Here is a 21,359-nt window from a genome sequence, read left to right as displayed (position 1 = left end):
CGGCTATCTACTTCTACATCACTAATCCTTGTCTCCATGGAGACAAATAAAGGAAGTTTCTCACAAGTACCATTATCACTGGAGGACGAGGAATAGCTAAACATGCGTCACTACACACCGTAGGAGGATACAATAGCTCACCGGCGTCACAATGTAAACAAACGGCATGGGTGGATCTACACCCGACATCCACTGTAATGATACCAAGTACAGGAGCGTATCTAGTCGATACTACTATGATTATATCGATATTTTTTAGCATCACAAAATCTTTTTTTCCAATTCATATTATGTTTATTGTGGGGGGGAGTAGGCACGGCCTGAGTCTAGCGGTGGAGGTATGTGGAGGAGGGCGTGGTCGGCGCGCCTCCTGCGGGAATGGGGTGTGTATGGCCCGGCCTCGAAGCCAGCGGCAGGTGAGTAGATTGCCCAGCTGGGGCTGATTACCTAATCACCTGTCGCCCCTAATTAGCAGCAGCCGGAACGAGACACGTGGTTGGAGTTGGAGCCAGAGAAAGACACACGAACAGAGACACGCCGGACTGAAAAGTCCAAAAATATATTGCTGGAAAGCAATCCCTACACGTGTGCACGACAATAAAAACTTGCTCAACCCTGTACACCGGGCTCAAGAAGATCTGTCAGCATCAGGAGAATTCCAAATTCCAAAAATTCCCAGATTTCCCGGAATTTGGGGTTTTCCGGGACATTTTTCCCCATTCAAAATGAATTGGCCATTTTTCTAACTCCCACCATTTCCACATTTTCAAACTATTCAAACCATTCCACCTTCAACACATTCCACCATCCTGGAAATGTAAACTAGCTTCTATCCTAGTTAAAAAAAAAATCCAGGATTTTCCAGAATTCCTGGTTTTCCAAAGCCCTATTTCCACACTTTTTTCTGGCGACTACTACTTCCACACTTTTAACCCATTTCAACCATTCCACCGTCAAAACATTCCTCTTAATCAGGCCAAAAGACTAAGCTGTTTTTTGAACTGGAAAAATTCCTGGTTTTCCCCAAATTCCAGGAATTCTGTAATACCATTTCTCAATTCAACATGTTACTACTTCAACATTTCTCGACCGATTTGAAAAATTCCAACACCAACCATTTCAACTCATTCAGAACATTCAAGTCTTTTAACATTTTCCCAAAAATTCCCGCTTTTCCATGTAATTCCCATTGAAATGAATGGGACATTTTTCGAAGTTCCACAACTCCCACATTTTTCATGCGGTTCAAACCGTTCCAACTTCAAACTGTTCAGCCTGTTCGGGAATCACAGGCTTTCCCTTGACGAATAGCAAAAATTCCCAGATTTCCCAGAATTCCAGGTATGACGGGACATTTTTCCCATTCAAAATGAATTGAGCATTTTTCAAACTTCCACCATTTCCACATTTTTCAACCGATTCAAACCATTCTACCTTCAACACATTCAACCATCCTCGAAATTTAAACTAGCTTTAATCCAACTTCCAAAAAAAATTCAGGTTTTCCAAAGCCCTATTTCCAACCTTTTTTCTGGCGACTACTACTTCCACATCTTTCAACGCATTTCAACCATTCCACCGTCAAAACATTCTTCTGAATCAGGACAAAAAACAAAGTTGTTTTTTGAACTGGAAAAATCCCGGTTTTCCTGAAACTCCAGGAATTCCGTAATACAATTTCTCAATTCACCATGTTAGTATTTCAACATTTCTCGACCGATTTTAAAAATTCCAACACCAACCATTTCAACTCATTCAGAACATTTAAGTCTTTAAACATTTTCCCAAAAATTCCGGCTTTTCCCGATATTTCCATGAAATTCCTATTGAAATGAATGAGACATTTTTCAAAATTCCACAACTCCCACATTTTTCATCCGGTTCAAACCGTTCCAACTTCAAACTGTTCAGCCTATTCGGGAATCGTGGGTTTTCTCTTGACAAATTACAAAAATTCCCAGATTTCCCAGAATTCTAGGTTTTCCGGGACATTTTTCCCATTCAAAATGAATTGACCATTTTTCAAACTTCCACCATTTCCACTTTTTTCAACCGATTCAAACCATTCCACCTTCAACACATTCCACCATCCTCGAAATTTAAACTAGCTTTATTCAAGTTTTAAAAAATTCAGGTTTTCCAAAGCCCTATTTCCACCCTTTTTTCTGGCGACTACTACTTCCACATTTTTCAACCCATTTCAACCGTTCTACCGTCAAAACATTCTTCTTAATTAGGACAAAAAACAAAATTGTTTTTTGAACTGGAAAAATTCCTGCTTTGCCCGAAATTCCGTAATACCTTTTCTCAATTCAACATGTTACTACTTCAACATTTCTCGACCGATTTGAAAAATTCCAACACGCAACCATTTGAAGTCATTCAGACGTTTTTTAACATTTTCCAAAAAAATTCCCGCTTTTCCATGAAATTCCTATTGAAAAGAATGGGACATTTTTCAAAGTTCCACAACTCCCACATTTTTCATGCGGTTCAAACCGTTCCAACTTCAAACTGTTCAAACTATTCGGGAATCGCGGGTTTTCCCTTGACATATTCCAAAAATTCCCAGATTTCCCAGAATTCCAGTTTTTCCGGGACATTTTTCCCATTCAAAATGAATTGAGCATTTTTCAAACTTCCACCATTTCCACATTTTCAACCAATTCAAACCATTCCACCATCCTCAAAAGTTTTAAACTACCTTTTATCCAATTTTTAAAAAAATTCTGTTTTTCCAAAGCCCTATTTCCACCCTTTTTGTCAGCGACTACTACTTTCACGTTTTTCAACCCATTTCAACCGTTCTACAGTCAAAACATTCCTCTTAATTAGGACAGAAAACAAAGTTGTTTTTTGAATTGGAAAAATTCCCGGTTTTCCCGAAATTCCGTAATACCATTTCTCAATTCAACATGTTACTACTTCAACATTTCTCGACCGATTTGAAAAATTCCAATACCAACCATTTCAACTCATTCAAGTCTTTTAACATTTTCCAAAAAATTTCCACTTTTCCCGAAATTTCCATGAAATTCCTATTGAAATGAATGGGACATTTTTCAAAGTTCCACAACTCCCACATTTTTCATCCGGTTCAAACCGTTCCAACTTCAAACTGTTCAGCCTATTTGGGAATCGCGGGCTTTCCCTTGACGAATTCCAAAAATTCCCAGATTTCCCAGAATTTCAGGTTTTCCGGGCCATTCAAAATGAATTGAGCATTTTTCAAACTTCCACCATTTCCACATTTTTCAACCGATTCAAACCATTCCACCTTCAACACATTCCACCATCCTCGAAATCAGGTTTTCCAAAGCCCTATTTCCATCCTTTTTTTCTGGCGACTACTACTTCCACATTTTTCAACCCATTTCAACCGTTTTACCGTCAAAACATTCTTCTTAATTAGGACAAAAAACAAAGTTGTTTTTTGAACTGGAACAATTCCCGGTTTTCCCGAAATTCTGTGATACCATTTCTCAATTCAACATGTTACTACCGGTACTTCAACATTTCTTGACCGATTTGAAAAATTCCAACACACAACCATTTGAACTCACTCAGACCAATCAAGGTTTTTTTTACCATTTTCAAAAAAATTCCCACTTTTCCCGAAATTCCCAAATTTTGGGGAAATTCCCGTTGACGTCAATGGGACAATCTTCAAAGTTCCAAAACTCCCACATTTTTTATCTGATTCAAACCGTTCCAACTTTAAAATATTCAGACTGTTTGGGAATTGTGTGCTCTACTTCAACAATTCTACAAAAAATTCCAGGATTTCAGTTCAACTTCAGCATTGGAGCATTCACACGCAATTCCTTCAGGAATTGCCTCATCTCGTAGTTACAGTGGCTAATTTGGTCTCAACAAGACGTTGAGAGCAATAGTTTTTTTATCGGCAATAATTTGTACGTGAATATATCGTGGAGCAAAGTGTGTTAAAAAGGTCTAAGTTGAGGTACTACTATTTAAGTGTATTTGCTGTTCACACTTCCTAAATGAATCTGATCGAGGGCTGTTAATGTGGTTACATGTGTGTTTCTATGGTAACCGCTACACACGCTATATAAATATATCCACGTAACCGCAAAGAACGAGGGCTAAAGTCTCGACCAAACCATCTTTAGAAAAATCCAATTGACAAACAAGTAGTCGGAAAGCAGCCTGAATATTTCACACAACAAAATGCCACAAACGTTGTAGAATTTGAAAGCTGTATATATATGTAGTTATATATATATATATATTCACATTTACAGGAAGCTTCAAAGTCCCATGTTGCTTTGATAGCAAGATCCTCCATGTCGCCACACCAATCCTCCCTATTCCTATTCAAGTAGCGCACGTGACGTTCCTATATCCTAATAACATATATGAAATCATATGTATAAATATTCCCAGCGGGGTGCGGGACAAACGAGCACTTCAGGTTGCGGTGTGTGAAAAAGGTGATTTAGTGGCGTTTAGGGGGCGGGTGGAGAAGGGGCTCGTTGGGGGTGGGCGGCCTGCTTTATGACGGCGACTTTGCTAATGGGGAAGTAAATTAACGCTCCATCTGTCAGGGCTGCTCAAAGTGCTCCTCGCTCTCTAATCTCAGCGGGCGATTTGGACCAGAGATTTGGCAAAACTAAGTCGGGGGCCCGGCCTTTCATTTTCACTCTTTAATTTTCCGGGGCGTCTGTAGGAATTTACTGTTCGTATGTGCGCATGTACAGTGTGTGTGCGTATGCTTTGTATGTACATAATGTACATGTCTGTATGCTTGTTTCAATATGTATGTTTGCATGTGTGTATGAATGTATGTACATAATGTACATGTCTGTATGCGTGTTTAAATATGTATGTTTGCATGTGTGTATGAATGTATGTACGTAATGTACATGTCTGTATGCGTGTTTAAATATGTATGTTTGCATGTGTGTGTGAATGTATGTATGTATGTACGTAATGTACATGTCTGTATGCGTGTTTAAATATGTATGTTTGCATGTGTGTGTGAATGTATGTATGTATGTATGTAATGTACATGTCTGTATGCGTGTTTAAATATGTATGTTTGCATGTGTGTGTGAATATGTTTAAATATGTATGTTTGCATGTGTGTATGTATGTATGTATGTATGTACGTAATGTACATGTTTGTATGCGTGTTTAAATATGTATGTTTGCATGTTTGTGCGAATGTATTAGCGTATGTATGTACATAATGCACGTGTGTATCTGTCTTTAAATATGTATGTTTGCATGTGTGTGTTTGCGTATGTATGTATGTACGTAATGTCAGGGTTTCCCACACATTCATTTATTTGTGGCGGCCCGCCACGAAAGAATTACGTCCGCCACAAATAAAATAAAATTAAAAAAAAAAAAAAAAAAAAAAAGTTTTTTTTTGGTTTTTTTTTTGTCCTGTCCAGCTTCTCAGGCAAATCATATAGATGATGTAGATGCCCATATCGGCTGTTCAGATTTACTTTACAAAAGAGAAGTGTAGGATACTTCTCTTGTTGCCTTATTTGTATTTGACTTTATTAAATGTATTTATATTAGAAACACAACATGTGTATATAACAAAGGGTGCAAAGTCTGCAGGCAGTAGGAAACACATGGTTAAGTGTAGGGAGTAAAACTGATGGCAGTCTAAAGTTCAAGATTTTTGGAGCTCTTTGTTCAGTGGATCAGATGTTTGATGAAGCTCTGTGTCTATCTACCACCACTACTGTTTTCTGTTTATTTGTTACTGACTGAGGCAGGACACCTCTGCCTCTGTTTCACTTTATGTTGCTGGTAAATAATATGGTCGTAGTAGTGGGCTAAAGTTAAATTATTTAGTATGCACTAATTAAAGGGGCAGAGCTTTAAGAGACATTTTAGCTTTTATATTTTATAAGATATATTTTTTGTAAGAACCACAATTAATAAATATATTTCATTGAATAACTTATTGTTCAAATCTGTATATAAATATGTACATAAAGTGTTGTAATTATATTGTAAAATGGATGGATGGATGGACCTTTAAAACAAAACTGTTATTATTAATTAGTAAGTATACATTTTTTTTAGCCTTTTTAGAGAAAATCATATCATTGTAGTAAATTATGCAAATTACTCGATGATGATTTAAATATGTATGCTTGCATGTGTGTATGAATGTATGTGCATATGTATGTATGTGCGTAATGTACATGTGTGTTTAAATATGTATGTTTGCATGTGTGTATGAATGTATGTGCATAATGCACATGTTTGTGTGTGTATGTGTATACATTGAGGGCCGCACAATGAAAAATAAAAGTATGCGGGGGCCATTTTAATATTTTTCCTTTTTAAAATTGATACAATATATATTGCAACCATTCGGGCTCCCCTCAATTTGGGTGAATGCTAAAAGTCCTTGGGACCCAAAATGGTGTTGAAAATAAGTCATGTATTAATATTTGTATAACTTTCAACACTTAAACATCAATAGATCAGCTTCAGAACTATCCGTCGGTGTAAATAACTCTTTTCACAACGTATATATCTGCAGCTGATATACGTAAAAATATTTTTTTATTCTAAAATGTAGTGGGTGCGGCTTATATATCCCGAAAATCCATCCATCCATTTTTTACCGTTTGTCCCTCTCGAGACGGTATATCAGGGGTCACCAACCTTTTTGAAACCAAGAGCTACTTCTTGGGTACTGATTAATGCGAAGGGCTACCAGTTTGATACACACTTAAATAAATTGCCAGAAATAGCCAATTTGCTCAATTTACCTTTAACTCTATGTTATTATTAATAATTAATGATATTTACACTTAATTGAATGGTTTAAAAGAGGAGAAAACACAAAAAAAATGACAATCACATTTTGAAACATAGTCTATCTTCAATTTCGACTCTTTAAAATTCAAAATTCAACCGAAAAAAAGAAGAGAAAAACTAGCTAATTCGAATCTTTTTGAAAAAATTAAAAAAATAATTTACGGAACATCATTAGTAATTTTTCCTGATTAAGATTTAGAATTTTGATGACATGTTTTAAATAGGTTAAAATCCAATCTGCACTTTGTTAGAATATATAACAAATTGGACCAAGCTATATTTCTAACAAAGACAAATCATTATTTCTTGTAGATTTTCCAGAACAAAATTTTTTCAAAGACATTCAAAAGATTTTGAAATAAGATTTAAATTTGATTCTACAGATTTTCTAGATTTGCCAGAATAATTTTTTTAAAATTTTAATCATAATAAGTTTGAAGAAATATTTCACAAATATTCTTTGTTGAAAAAACAGAAGCTAAAATGAAGAATTAAATTAAAATGTATTTATGATTCTTTACAATAAAAAATAAATTTACTTGAACATTGGTTTAAATTGTCAGGAAAGAAGAGGAAGGAATTTAAAAGGTAAAAAGGTATATGTGTTTAAAAATCCTAAAATCATTTTTAAGGTTGTATTTTTTCTCTAAGATTGTCTTTCTGAAAGTTATAAGAAGCAAAGTAAAAAAATTATGAATTTATTTAAACAAGTGAAGACCAAGTCTTTAAAATATTTTCTTGGATTTTCAAATTCTATTTGAGTTTTGTCTCTCTTAGAATTAAAAATGTCGAGCAAAGCGAGACCAGCTTGCTAGTAAATAAATACAATTTAAAAAAATAGAGGCAGCTCACTGGTAAGTGCTGCTATTTGAGCTATTTTTAGAACAGGCCAGCGGGCTACTCATCTGGTCCTTATGGGCTACCTGGTGCCCACGGGCACCACGTTGGTGACCCCTGCGGTATATAAATGGATGCGAATTTAACACGCGTTAACCTACACCGGACTGATTTTAGTGTGATTTCTAAAGAAGAAGGTGAACAAAATCCTTTGTCATGTTGGCGGTCTAAAAAGTGCAGCATGAAAGGAGAGCAGGCTGGGTGCAAACTGGGTTTCAGTGACGGATTATCGGCCAACGATTACAGAGAATGGACACTAATGTCCTGAGCTCTGACAGACTCTAAGCTGTCATTTAGCTTCTTGTCAGCGTCTTTCGCCCAATCTCGCGCCGAGTTAACGTCACCGGCTAATTGCCGTCCGCCAACACGCCGACGCTAAACGCTGTGAAGCGCTTCCAGCCGCTGTGGACGATACCGATTCACTTCCTGTAACGTGATCGCCTCATGAAGGTGCTAAATTATTCAACAGCACAACAACGATGGACCCCCACATGCTTGTGTGTAAAGCAGGGATGTAACGCAAATGTAAATTCACGGTCACAATCATCACTGTTATCACGGTATGTGATCAAAATGTAGCCAAGTTTTATTTTGAAAATGAAATTGTCAGAATAATTGTAACTAAGTTATCACAAAACTTTGTGTTGCCATGAGTTCAAAAGCCAAAAGTTGTCTTTGATCCGACCAAGCAAAAAGGCTTGTATAACTCCATTGTGTAGGATAGGAAGCAACATGAAAATGTTCTGTTTCTTTGATGTATTGTAATCCACAGAAATATTTTGTCCTGACCCGAGAACTACAACGCGGAGAGGAAGCAGGACCAGACTCCCCTCCAGGCGGCCTTTTCTTTGAACTGTTGTAATCAAAGGCGATGGCTGTTTACGACCCCCGTCCCTTAGAAACAGCTGTTGCCATGTAATCAGGGAAAGTCCAAATAAAAGAGGAGGCGTACAATCTTTTGTCAGAGCGTGATGGGAGACTGTTCGTAGAGTACAGCCCAGACGTTTCTCCTCAATTGAGCCAAATGTAATTCTGTCTCTGTTTGATTCCTTGCTTCTTTGTCTGTTTAACAGATGTCATCAGTGTTTGAACCTGACAAAAATACAATAAACAGATCAATATGATAAACAAATTGTTTCTTGGCAGAATTTTTTTTTTGTATAATAATATTGTTCTGACTAATTAAGAACCATTTTATTTTTATTTCAGTGTTTGAATATGGTTATCTTCTTACGATTTCATTTTTAAAATTTCGAATGCTCTGTTCTTATAGAGCACAGTCTTTGGAGGTTAATGTGTCTTTATTACGAAAAATTATGTAGTTGAATTTTATTCTTTTTATGTCAAATTATGCTGACAATTTCAGTGAATAAAAATTTGTGAGCAAAATTTGTGTGTTTAAAAATTCCGCGTGTAAAATGTAAGTGCAAAGAAAAAATCAGTGTGTAAAAATTCGGTGCAGAAAACTATGTTGTTTGAAAACTCACTGGCTGCTTCTGAGACAGGATTGATTGCTTTAGTCTTAATTTACCGGAAGTGTGGCTTAAGTTTTGAAGCAATGAATATTTCTGCACTGATTTTTTTTTTAACACAGAATTTATATACACTACATCTTATTACACAGACTTTTATTTTTACACTAAATCTTTTTCCACTGAATTTTTATACACTACATTTTTTACACTGATTTTTTTTTTACACTGAATTTTTATACACTGAATTTTTTTGAAATAAATATTTTTACACTGATTTTTTTACACAGAATTTTTATACACTAAATCTTATTACACTAAATCTTTTTACACTGAATTTTTATACACTACATTTTTTACAATGATTCTTTTTTTACACTGAATTTTTATACATTAAGTCATTGTACACTGAATTTTTATACACTACATCTTTATACACTAAATCTTTGTACACTGAATTTTTATACACTGAATTTTTTTACACAAAATATTTTTACACTGCATTTTTATACACTAAATCTTTTTCCACTGAATTTTTATACATTAAGTCTTTGTACACTGAATTTTTATACTCTACACCTTTATACACTAAATCTTTGTACACTGAATTTTTTTACACAAAATATTTTTATACTGAATTTTTATACACTAAATCTTTATACACTACAATTTTACCCCAGATATTTTTTTTTACACAAAATTTTTATACTGAATTTTTTTACACTGAATATTTTTACACTGAATTTTTTACATGGAATTTTTAAACACTAAATCTTTTCACACTGACTTTTTATACACTACATTTTTTACATAAAATGTTTATACACTAAATCTTTTTACACTGAATTTTTTTACACTTAATTTTTTAGACTTATTTTATACACACTGAATTTTAAACAATTTAATTAAAACAATTTAATCGTCAGCATAATACACAATATATTTTTCCACTGATTTTATATACATTACATTTTTTACACAAAATCTTTTTACACTGAATTTTTATACACTACATTTTTTTTCATTAAATCTTTTCATACACAATCTTTTTACACTGAATTTTTTTATACACTACATTGATTTTTTTTTACACTGAATTTTTTTACATTAAATATTTTTACACTGAATTTTTTTTTTTACACAAAATCTTTGTACACTGAATTTTTATACACTACATTTTTTACACAGATTTTTTTTACACTAAATATTTTTACACTGAATTTTTTTAACATTAAATATTTTTACTCTGAATTTTTATACAGTGAATTTTTTTTACACTAAATCTTTGTACACTGAATTTGTATACACTACATTTTTTAAACAGATTTTTTTTTACACTGAATTTTTATACACTAAATCTTTTTACACTGAATTTTTTTTACACAAAGTATTTTACACTGAATTTTTATACACTAAATATTTTTACACCAAAAATGTTTACACTTAATTTTTTTAGACGTATTTTATACACACTGAAATTTTAACTATTTTATTAAATTAAATCGTCAGCATAATTTGATGTAAAAAAAACAACAAATATGTTCACAAAATTGAAACGCAAACAAATCACTTACATAAATTCAGTGTCAAAAAAGCTTTCGTAATAAAGACACACATTAACCTCCATAACAGCATAAGTTTACTGTGCACAACTAAATATCTTAGTCAAGTTTAGATTGGGGAATGCCGTTTTTTTTGGTTGGGGAAAGACGTTAATTTTTCTTGTTTTCATATAAGCATTTAAGCTAACTATGGCTAGCTTGTTTCTCCAGTAAATGAGCAGTCTCACCGGTTATTGAGTTTATCAGTGTTACCAATCACAGTCTTAAGATCATTTTAATTTAAAACGGTAATACTAACTGTGGGGAGTTTATTATTAAACGCTTTATTGTTACATCCCTATTGTAAACTTTGTGCACTTTGACCTCAGCCTCTTTGAGCCCACAGTAGTCTTACTAAGACAATAATTCCTTAGAGTTCTAGAAAAATCCTCAAAAGAGGACAGAAACTATGCAATAGTGTCACGTTTTCAAACTCAAAATACTAAATGTTACCAAATATGAAGATGCTTTTATTTTGTAAAGTGAAAACTGAGGCTCTGTCAGCAATTACACAAAGCTAAAATGTGGATGTTGTGTTCAGATATATTGATATGTATTGGACAGGGCTGGAAACGACAACAGCCGAAGAATCAGCAGTCGAACCAGTTTTTTTTTTGTTCTTGTTTATAGTGCAGCGAGCTTATGTTCCCCCTCGCTACCTCATACCTTGACGGGTGCCAGGCTTTGGCGCCGTGTTTAACCTTGCCCTAAATGTCGCCAAAGAGCTTGTGTCAAAGGGAAAATAGGGGCTGCGGTGGTGTGCGACACTTAGCATTCCAACTTCACGCTTTTCCACTGCGCTGAGATTGCTTTGGAAGTCAATTGGAAGCCTTGAGGCTGCACACCGGATCTTTTTGGATGTACCTAATGAGGTGGCCGGCGAGTGACGTCCAAGTGTAGGTCCGGGCGATAAAACGATATCAGTATATATCGCGATAGACACGTCATTGATATCAATAAATAATGTGTTTGATAAAACATTCCGTACATTTCTTTCATGGTGGGAAGAAACAGGTTGCATGGACAAAAGGCGCTCGAGCAAACGCAGGAAGTGATCACGTGACACGCTAACAGCCAATCAGGTGACAGTATCAGCTATCACGTGTGCTTGTCTGGCGCTTGATTCTTTGCATGGAGTGAGAAGAGAAAGTCCAAATGGAGAGATTGCGGATCGAAGAGGAAAAGTCACCCGGACAGTTTTTGTATGTTTCCAAATGAAGTGAAGTAAATTACATTTATATAGCGTTTTTTCTCTAGAGACCCAAAGCGCTTTACATAGTGAAACTCATTATTTACACTTAAACCAGTGTTGGTGGCACTGGGAGCAGGTGGGTAAAGCGTCTTGCCAGCTCAGTGGTCTTGTGGTTGGAGTGTCCGCCCTGACACTGGAAGGTCGTGAGTTCGAACCCCGGCCGAGTCATACCAAAGACTATAAAAGTAAGACTCGTTGACTCCCTGCTTGGCACTAAGCATCAAGGGTGGAATTGGGGGGTTCAATCACCAAATAATTCCTGAGCGCGGCACTCGCTGTTGCTCACTGCTCCCCTCACCTCCCAGGGGATGGGTCAAATGCAGAGGACACATTTCACCACACCCAGTGTGTGTGTGACGATCATTGGGACTTTAACTTTAAACAACCTCTAAAGGCTTAGTGGCCACATGTGTGGACAGCACCTTTTAGCTCTTATTTCCAAAATTGTGTACACTACTGAATTGGGGTCTTATGGCCACTTATGTGGACACTTACACTGCCATCTGGTGGTGTCAGAAGAGTCTAACATACAATGGAATTTGGGGAAAAAAAGTGTAAAAATAAGAATTAGCATGTCACTAAACATGAAGTACACATTTGTGTACTTATGGACTAAGTACATCATATCAAAAGATGATTCTTAGTTTTTATTCTAATTAGGGTCCAATAAGCCCAAATAGCAAAGAGAAATAAAAAAAGCATGTAAACAAACAGCTTGGGCCTTAAGAGGTTAACTTAACTTGCCCAAGGGCACAACGGCAGTGACTAGGATGGTGGAAGTGAGAATCGAACCTGGAACCCTCACGCTGATGGCACGGCCGCTCTACCGATCGGGCCACGCCGCCCCACAGTCAGACCGGAGTGGTCTGTCCCGACTCGTCCCCGCCAAGACTGCGCTTACCCTTTAGAGCACAGCTGTCACTTTCTGCTACTAAACCTGCAGAAAATAGTTATTTTCAGGTTTCTATGTTTACATTTTCACATGTTGCACTATTTTCTTACACTTTAATTCCTTATTTTTGCACCTTCATTTCAAGAGCTTATTGTTTTACAATTTTGTCAACATTGTTTGAGTGTTTTCCATGCGACGTCGGCCGATACAATAATAATATTAAAATAATTACTGTATAACAAAAATTCCTTTACATAGTTAAATAAGAATCCGTCCATTTTCTACCGCTTATCCCTTTCGGGGTCGCGGGGGGTGCTGGAGCCTATCTCAGCTACAATCGGGCGGAAGGCGGGGTACACCCTGGACAAGTCGCCACCTCATCACAGGGCCTACACAGATAGACAGACAACATTCACACACTAGGGACAATTTTAGTGTTGCCAATCAACTAATCCCCAGTTGCATGTTTTTGGAAGTGGGAGGAAGCCGGAGTACCCGGAGGGAACCCACGCAGTCACGGGGAGAACATGCAAACTCCACACAGAAAGATCCCGAGCGCAGGATCGAACCCTCGTATTGTGAGGCAGACGCACTAACCCCTCTTCCACCGTGCTGTTAAATAAGAATAACAGGGTAAATTAATGTTACACAGCCGTTATTTCCCAGCACTAAACCTGCAGAAAATAGTTCTTCTCACGTTTCTTTTTGTTTACGTTTTCACACTTTGCACTATTTTCTTACACTTTTTGTCAGAATAATTGTTTGAGTTTGAGTTTATTTCGAACATGCAAGCATACAACATGATACATCACAATTTCCAGTTTCTCTTTTCAACATGTTCGAAAAGGAGTAGGAAGAAGCAGAGCTTATTTAATCCTACCCCTTTTCTTTACATAACAGTTGCTAAAACTTTTTGTTCACAATTTATTTACAATAAACTCCATAAGTAATCACAATAAAAATAAATAAATAAATAATAGTAATAATTTAATAATAATAATAATAAAACCTTACAAATACAATAGGTTCCTTTGTAACCAGTACAAAGGACTCCCTGGGGGAGTCCTTTGTACTGGGTACAGGGCGGACCCTAATAATTGGTGAAGGGGTGAAGTTATTACAAAACTTTGTGTTACATTGAGTTCAGCTCGCCCTGCGAAAGGACAAAAGCTGTCTTTGATCCTACCAAGCAAAAGGCTTGTAAAACTCCACTGTGTAGGAATGGTATTGTAATCCACAGGAGGATTTTGTCTTGACCCGAGATCTACAAAGCGCAGAGGAGGCAGGGCGTGACCTCCCTCCAGGCACCTTTTCTTTGAACTGTTTTAGGACTTTTTCTTTGAACTGTTTTGTAACCAAAGGCGATGGCTGTTTACGACCCCCCTCCCTTAGAAACAGCTGTTGCCATGTAATCAGGGAAAGTCCAAATAAAAAAGGAGGCGTACAATCTTTCGTCAGAGCGTGGGACGACACTGTACAGTGTCGTCCCACTGTCTTTGTTTAATTCCTTGCTTCTTGTCTTGTTTAATAGATGTCATCAGTGTTTGAACCTGACACTTTTATTCCTTATTTTTGCACCTTCATTTCAAGAGCTTATTGTTAAGTGCTCAATGTGATTTTACAATTTTGTTGACATTGTTTGAGTGTTTTCCATGCTTGTGTTGACATTTCCTTCCTGCCTTGATAGTATATAGTAGTTATAATCAGAAGAAGGTTACATTATAAATAAAAATGTTTAATCTGTCATATATTTTTGTCCGGACCGGTGATAAAAATTATCAATAATTATCGATATCGACTGATACAAAACACTTGTATCGTGATACAGTTTTCCGCCATATCGCCGAGCCCTATCCAAACATTTCCTCTGACCTCGACGCGCTCGTCAGTTTGCGCTGGCCTCGGCCGAGATGGACATCAAAGCGCGTTTGACAAAACACGAGCGCGACATGCATGGATGTGTGTTATGATGATGGTCTTCGTCATCATGCAGCTAGCAACACGTGTGCCGCGCATGCAAATGGCGCCCTCTTGCCTTCTCTCCATTCCCCGTGGTATTCCTCGCCGTTGGAGTACGTGAAGGAACCTCGTGTCAGGGTCATGGGTCCTGCGCACACACAAACACACACACACACGCACAGCTTTAGCGCCAACCTGATGATGAAGTGTGTTTTAATATTGAAAGGAAACAAGGTTGTTTGCACGGCAACAAGCACGACGACCATTTGTTTTGTTGCTTCCAGAACCTTCACACGCTCCTCTGTTTTTGGCAGCGTCTCACTGGAGCTCCTTCTACTTCGCCAGGAAGACATCTGACATTGCTAAGGATGTTTTTATACGACAATCACCTCTGAAAAAACATCCTGAGTGAAGCGCGTAATACGCATGCCAGGCCACTAGCTGGCGACGTCATTTAAACCCAGTGTTTCTCACCTAGGCCTTCAGTGATGTCCTACTTAGTCCAACGTGTCCTGGGCATGACGTTAAAGTGCATCCGGCAGTGGAGGCTCCTCTATGGGGTCTTGGGGCACTAGGAGGTTAACCCCTTTACTACTGTTACCCCAGGTGGCCCTTGGCAAAGGCCTAGTACCTGACTGCCCCCTAGCCAGGGATACGGTGAAGACCTCAACGGCGGAGCAGGCGGAAGACGGTAGATTTGAACACCACAACGGCTGCGATGGCGGAAGAAGTCTGCAGCAGAAAAGGGTCCCCAGTCGTCTTGGACTCCATGCCACTGGACCCTGACCCGATTCCGTCAAGGATGGTGTGGTGACTGTCTGTGCACCAGTCTCCCCACGTTAAACAAAGTCACGCACAGGCATCCTCCATAAAGGGATACACCCCTACCAGGAGGATCGTCATACTCGTTCGAGTGACCGCCGATGATGAATGATTGATCGATATATCGATTTATATTCTTAAAATTCAAGTATTTGGATCTGTGCTCTGCTAGAAGATACAGTATAGATCGATCTAACATTGTTTTAAAAAGTAAATACCGTAAATTCCGGACTATAAGCCGCTACTTTTTACTACGCCTTTATAAAACGGTGCGGCTAATTTAAGGATTTCAATGGATGATTTCAGGACTTAAAATGGCTGCCAGTCGTATATTTCCACCATCAAAATAGTTTCAACACTCAGAAGTATTTGTTTGATGATAGTACTGTATATTTGTGTGAAGCTAATATTTACATATTGTTTATTACATTTCAGTATGTTAATTGAATCACATAGCTTATACATTTGTCATTGTGTGTATTTCAGTTTTTAAAAAAAATACAAATAACAGTCCAGTGCAAGACAAAAGTAAAGATAGGAAAAGACAAAGCAAGATCAACAACAATAAAGAGCTTAAATGGATTAATCTGCTTTGGAACTTTATTAGACGTCTTTGGATTGTTTGTTAGCTGTCTGCCTGTGTGTGTAGTTAGTATGTTCCAATAGCAGCAACTTTTTGGAGAGCTGTATTATTTTCAGTTTTGTGCCCAAGGGACTGATTTTATTTAACACTATATTATTATTTATACACCTATAGTGATCACAGAGACAGGTTGTTTTTGTGTTACTGTATATATTAGTTTTTCTGAAAAATCCCACTTAATATACTTTGGGTAACAACAGTCAATATTTATTTATTTAATTTTTTTAGGGGGGTAACAGTCAATATTTATTTATTTATTTTATTTTTTTCTTATAAAATAAAAGTGAGCTTTTGTTAAACCAAATATTGTGTTTTTTTCCATATACAACAACCTATCTGGACTCGATAAGAGAATCGATAAAGAATCGGTTCGATAAGAGGATTCGATAATGGGCTCGAACTCGATAATTTCTTATCAAACATCATCCCTACTCATCAGTGAAGCATGTTTAATTCAAACAGTGGGATTTCTAACAATTAGGAAGGTTCGTGTCATGTCATTTGTCGTGCCATTTCTCTTTCTATGCCACATCAATGTGGAATGCGCTCCCAACAGGTATAAAAGAAAGGGCATCTCTATCCTCCTTCAAAACCGCAATAAAAGTTCACCTCCAGGCAGCTACAACCCTAAACTAACACCCTCCCCGGATTGCTAATAATCAAATGTAAACAATCAAATGCAGATACTTTTTCTTTTGCCTTCTGATCTCTCTCTCTCTCTCTCTCTCTCTCTCTATGTCCACTACTTGCTGTCCATATCCTACCCCCCCCCCCACCCCTGATTGTAAATAATGTAAATAATTCAATGTGATTATCTTGTGTGATAACTGTATTATGATGATAGTATATATCTGATAGTATATATCTGTATCATGAGTCAATTTAAGTGGACCCCGACTTAAACAAGTTGAAAAACTTATTCGGGTGTTACCATTTAGTGGTCAATTGTACGGAATGTGTACTTCACTGTGCAACCTACTAACAAAAGTCTCAATCAATCAATCAATCAATCAATGTCTGGTCTCCTGCAAAAAAAAATTTTTCTTAATCTTTTTCCATTTTCACACATCTCTGAAAGAGGTCCAGGGAGCCGCTAGAGCGGTGCTAAGGTTGCTGACCCCTGGTCTAATCCGATGACCAGAAATGCTCATGTGACAATAAATTATTCAGTACTTTTACACTAATTGTAAACAAGTCATTTTTTGCTAGTGTGTTTTGTTGCTGAGCTTTAATATTACTGTGACAATGCGACGGGGAAACGCCTCCTTTTTGCCCCACAAATGACACCTAAAACCCCCCTACTGTAATAACGTGAAGTATTCACATCGCAGGCTGGAAAAGCAGGTTTGTTAGCCGGCTATGTTTGGCTAAATGCTGAGCGGCGGGAGTGTTGTCCTCCATCTTTAATGTTGCCACAGTAACGGCGCCCTTAATTCCCTTTCATCTTGCCGGCATGACGCCGCGGCGGCCTGGGAATCGAACCCGCGACCAAAAAACAAAGTGAAGGCTTTTACCTGTTTATCTAAACAGCGGCTCCAAGTGTCTCCTCTACATCGCTGAGATGGCAGGAATCAGCTGGCGACAAATTAGCCTTTTTTTTCGGTAGCCCACCGCCATCCCGGAAGTACGCTAGGAAAGAGCCGCTCTCCCATTGGTGCGCCCGGCGTCACCTCGATTCAAGCTCGCCTCCTATTGGCTGTCGCTTGCTCCGGGCGACGTCATGGCGGAGGGCAGCGGGTTCAACGACTTAATTAGCCGGAGTGCTCCTCTCTTTTAAAACGTTTGCCCTTGCGGGGGTTTTTATGTGCTCTCCTGGAGTAGGGAAAGGTTCAGCGAGGTTTGCCTTTTAATGACACGTCGCCATCTCACGTTTCAATTTGGTGATTAGGGCCCCGCGTTTTTTGGTGAGCTTTACGGCGGTTGATTTATTTATATTGTTAAATGACAAGATGGACTCCGCCTTCTAACATGCAATTCTCTAAAAAGCTGACGAGCAGGAAAAAGGAGCCAAGGTGACCCAAATTAAAAGCCATGTACGGACTTTGCAGCCATTGATTAAGGCGAGCGGGTGATATTCACGATGACGTCATCTAATCACAAATCAATGTAGACCAAAAAAAGGGGGAATGGCACGTTCACAATCCTTATGTAAGACAAACAGACATTTCTTGTTTTTTTTTGTATTCTAAAACATAAATAAACCCTAGCAAAAGTCAGCTAATAAGAGTCGCTCTGTTCCGCCTAGAAATATCCAAAAACTTCCATCAAGGTTTTATATACACCAGACCTGGGCATTCTAACCCCCGTCCCTGTCCGGCCCGCGTGAGGCCAATCATAAATTACAAAATACATTTTAAAAAGTATCTATGTGGAGTGTGCAATACAACGGTGCTGCTTTTGTTTTGAAAAGCGTTATTTGTATTACTTCCGTGTGGACTATGCTCGTGCGCGATTGTGATTGAATGTGAACAGCGGCAATCACAAATTACAAAATTAAAAAAAAAAAAAACATCTATGTCGGCGTGCAATACAACGGTGCTGCTTTTATTTTGAAAAGTGTTATTTATGGGCCTATGTCCGTGTGTAACCTGTGAGTGAAGTGATGCCTGGTTACCCCCGAGACGCTAAAAAGAGAAAAGGTGATGACGAGTTTTCAACAAGACATGGACTGCCAAGTATTTCTTGACATAAATTAAAGGTAAAGCTGTGTGCTTAATTTGTGGTACACAGGTTGCTGTGTTTAAAGAATATCATTTGAATCGCCACTACACGACGAAGCACGAGGAAAAATACCGGAATCTGTCTGATGAAGCGCGCGCAAGGGAGGCTGATGCGTTGACGGTAAAACGGCAAACCCAACAAGGACTTTTTGCCAAATTTCACACCCCCAGATATGCAGCCGTCAGGACAAGTTTCGTCATTTCTCACAAAATCGCCAGAAAAAGTAAGGCGTTTTCTGACGGAGAGTTTATTAAAGGCCTACTGAAATGAATTTTTAAAATTTAAATGGGGATAGCAGATCCATTCTATGTGTCATACTTGATCATTTCGCGATATTGCCATATATTTGCTGAAAGGATTTAGTAGAGAACAACGACGATAAAGTTCGCAACTTTTGGTCGCTGATAAAAAAAAGCCTTGCCTGTACCGGAAGTAGCGTGACGTCACAGGAGGAAGGATTCCTCACAATTCCCCGTTGTTTACAATGGAGCGAGAGAGATTCGGACCGAGAAAGCGACGATTACCCCATTAATTTGAGCGAGGATGAAAGATTCGTGGATGAGGAACGTTAGAGTGAAGAACTAGAGAGGCAGTGCAGGACGTATCTTTTTTCGCTCTGACCGTAACTTAGGTACAAGGGTTCATTGGATTCCACACTCTCTCCTTTTTCTATTGTGGATCACGGATTTGTATTTTAAACCACCTCGGATGCTATATCCTCTTGAAAATGAGAGTCGAGAACGCGAAATGGACATTCACAGTGACTTTTATCTCCACGACAATACATCGTTGACGCACTTTAGCTACGGAGCTAACGTGATAGCATCGGGCTCAAATACAGATAGAAACAAAATTTAAAAAAACCCTGACGGAAGGATAGACAGAAGATCAACAATACTATTAAACCATGAACATGTAAATACACGGTTAATAATTTCCAGCTTGGCGAAGCTTAACAATTGAAGCTAACTAACTTAGCTACGTAGCTAACGTGATAGTATCAGGCTCAAATGCAGATAGAAACAAAATTTTAAAAAAACCCTGACTGGAAGGATAGACAGAAGATCAACAATACTATTAAACCATGAACATGTAAATACACGGTTAATAATTTCCAGCTTGGCGAAGCTTAACAATTGAAGCTAACTACGGAGCGGCGGCGGGCTTTGTAGCTTTCGACGACACCCCGGCCGCCATCAGAGTCGGCAAGAAACATATATTTCCCCAAAGTTACGTACGTGACATGCACATAGCGACACGCACGTACGGGCAAGCGATCAAATGTTTGGAAGCCAAAGCTAGACTCACCGTAGTGCGTCTGCTCTCCAGCTCAAACACAACACAACCTACTGATTGTGTTGCTGTAGTCCGCCGCTAATGCACCGATCGCACCTACAACTTTCTTATTTGCAGTCGCCATTGTCCATTAAACAAATTGCAAAAGATTCACCAACACAGATGTCCAGAATACTGTGGAATTGTTCGATGAAAACAGAGCAGTTTGTACGGTGACACATTGGGTACGAATACTTCCGTTGCCGTCATGCGCATACGTCATATCCAAAGGAGTTTTTCAACCGGAAGTTTAGCGGGAAATTTAAAATTGCACTTTATAAGTTAACCCGGCCGTATTGGCATGTGTTGCAATGTTAAGACTTCATCATTGATATATAAACTATCAGACTGCTTGGTCGCTAGTAGTGGCTTTCAGTAGGCCTTTAAGGAGTGCTTATTGGACTCTGTTGCGCTGATATGCCCGGAGAAGAGGGGCGCATTTGAGAACGTGTCACTCTCCCGACGCACTGTAACGAGGCGGGTTGAGACCATCGCTGGAAACTTGGAGCTTCAGCTGAAGAACAGAACGGACGACTTTGACTGTTTTTTGCTGGCTTTGGATGAGAGCTGCGATGTACGTGACACCGCCCAGCTGCTCATCTTCTTACGTGGGATAACTGCAGACTTTCAAATCACGGAGGAGCTGGCAGCCATGCAGTCAATTAAAGAGACAACCACAGGTAATGACTTGTTCACATAGGTAAATGCGTGTTTGGACATGATAGGACTGAAATGGGACAAGCTGGCAGGTGTGGGGGGGGGGGGGGCGTGGTTGGGGGCGTGGTTATATACAGCTAGAATTTACCAACTCGACTATTTCATATATATATATATATATATATATATATATATATATATATATATATATATATATATATATATATATATATATATATATATATATATATATATATATATATATGAAATACTTGACTTTCAGTGAATTCCA

At 38.1% G+C, this 21,359-nt stretch overlaps 1 protein-coding gene across 1 annotated transcript in view; it reads right to left on the bottom strand.

The window, feature by feature from the left end:
• Nucleotides 1-18,049, bottom strand: part of LOC133633749 (MORN repeat-containing protein 4-like) — a 32,928-nt gene extending 14,879 nt beyond the window's left edge. The window contains exons 1-2 of the mRNA XM_062026406.1: nt 17,869-18,049; nt 14,966-15,037 (exon numbers count right to left, since the gene is read on the bottom strand). Coding sequence (XP_061882390.1) covers nt 14,966-15,032 — 67 coding nt within the window. The 5' untranslated portion in view covers nt 15,033-15,037; nt 17,869-18,049. The remainder of the gene's footprint in view (nt 1-14,965; nt 15,038-17,868) is intronic.
• Between the last annotated feature and the right edge of the window lie 3,310 nt (nt 18,050-21,359).

The sequence above is a fragment of the Entelurus aequoreus genome, linkage group LG18 (genome assembly GCF_033978785.1).
Source record: "Entelurus aequoreus isolate RoL-2023_Sb linkage group LG18, RoL_Eaeq_v1.1, whole genome shotgun sequence".
Taxonomy (NCBI): Eukaryota; Metazoa; Chordata; class Actinopteri; order Syngnathiformes; family Syngnathidae; genus Entelurus; species Entelurus aequoreus.
Note: the sequence above shows the minus strand (reverse complement) of the source record. Positions and strands in the feature narration are given on the sequence as shown.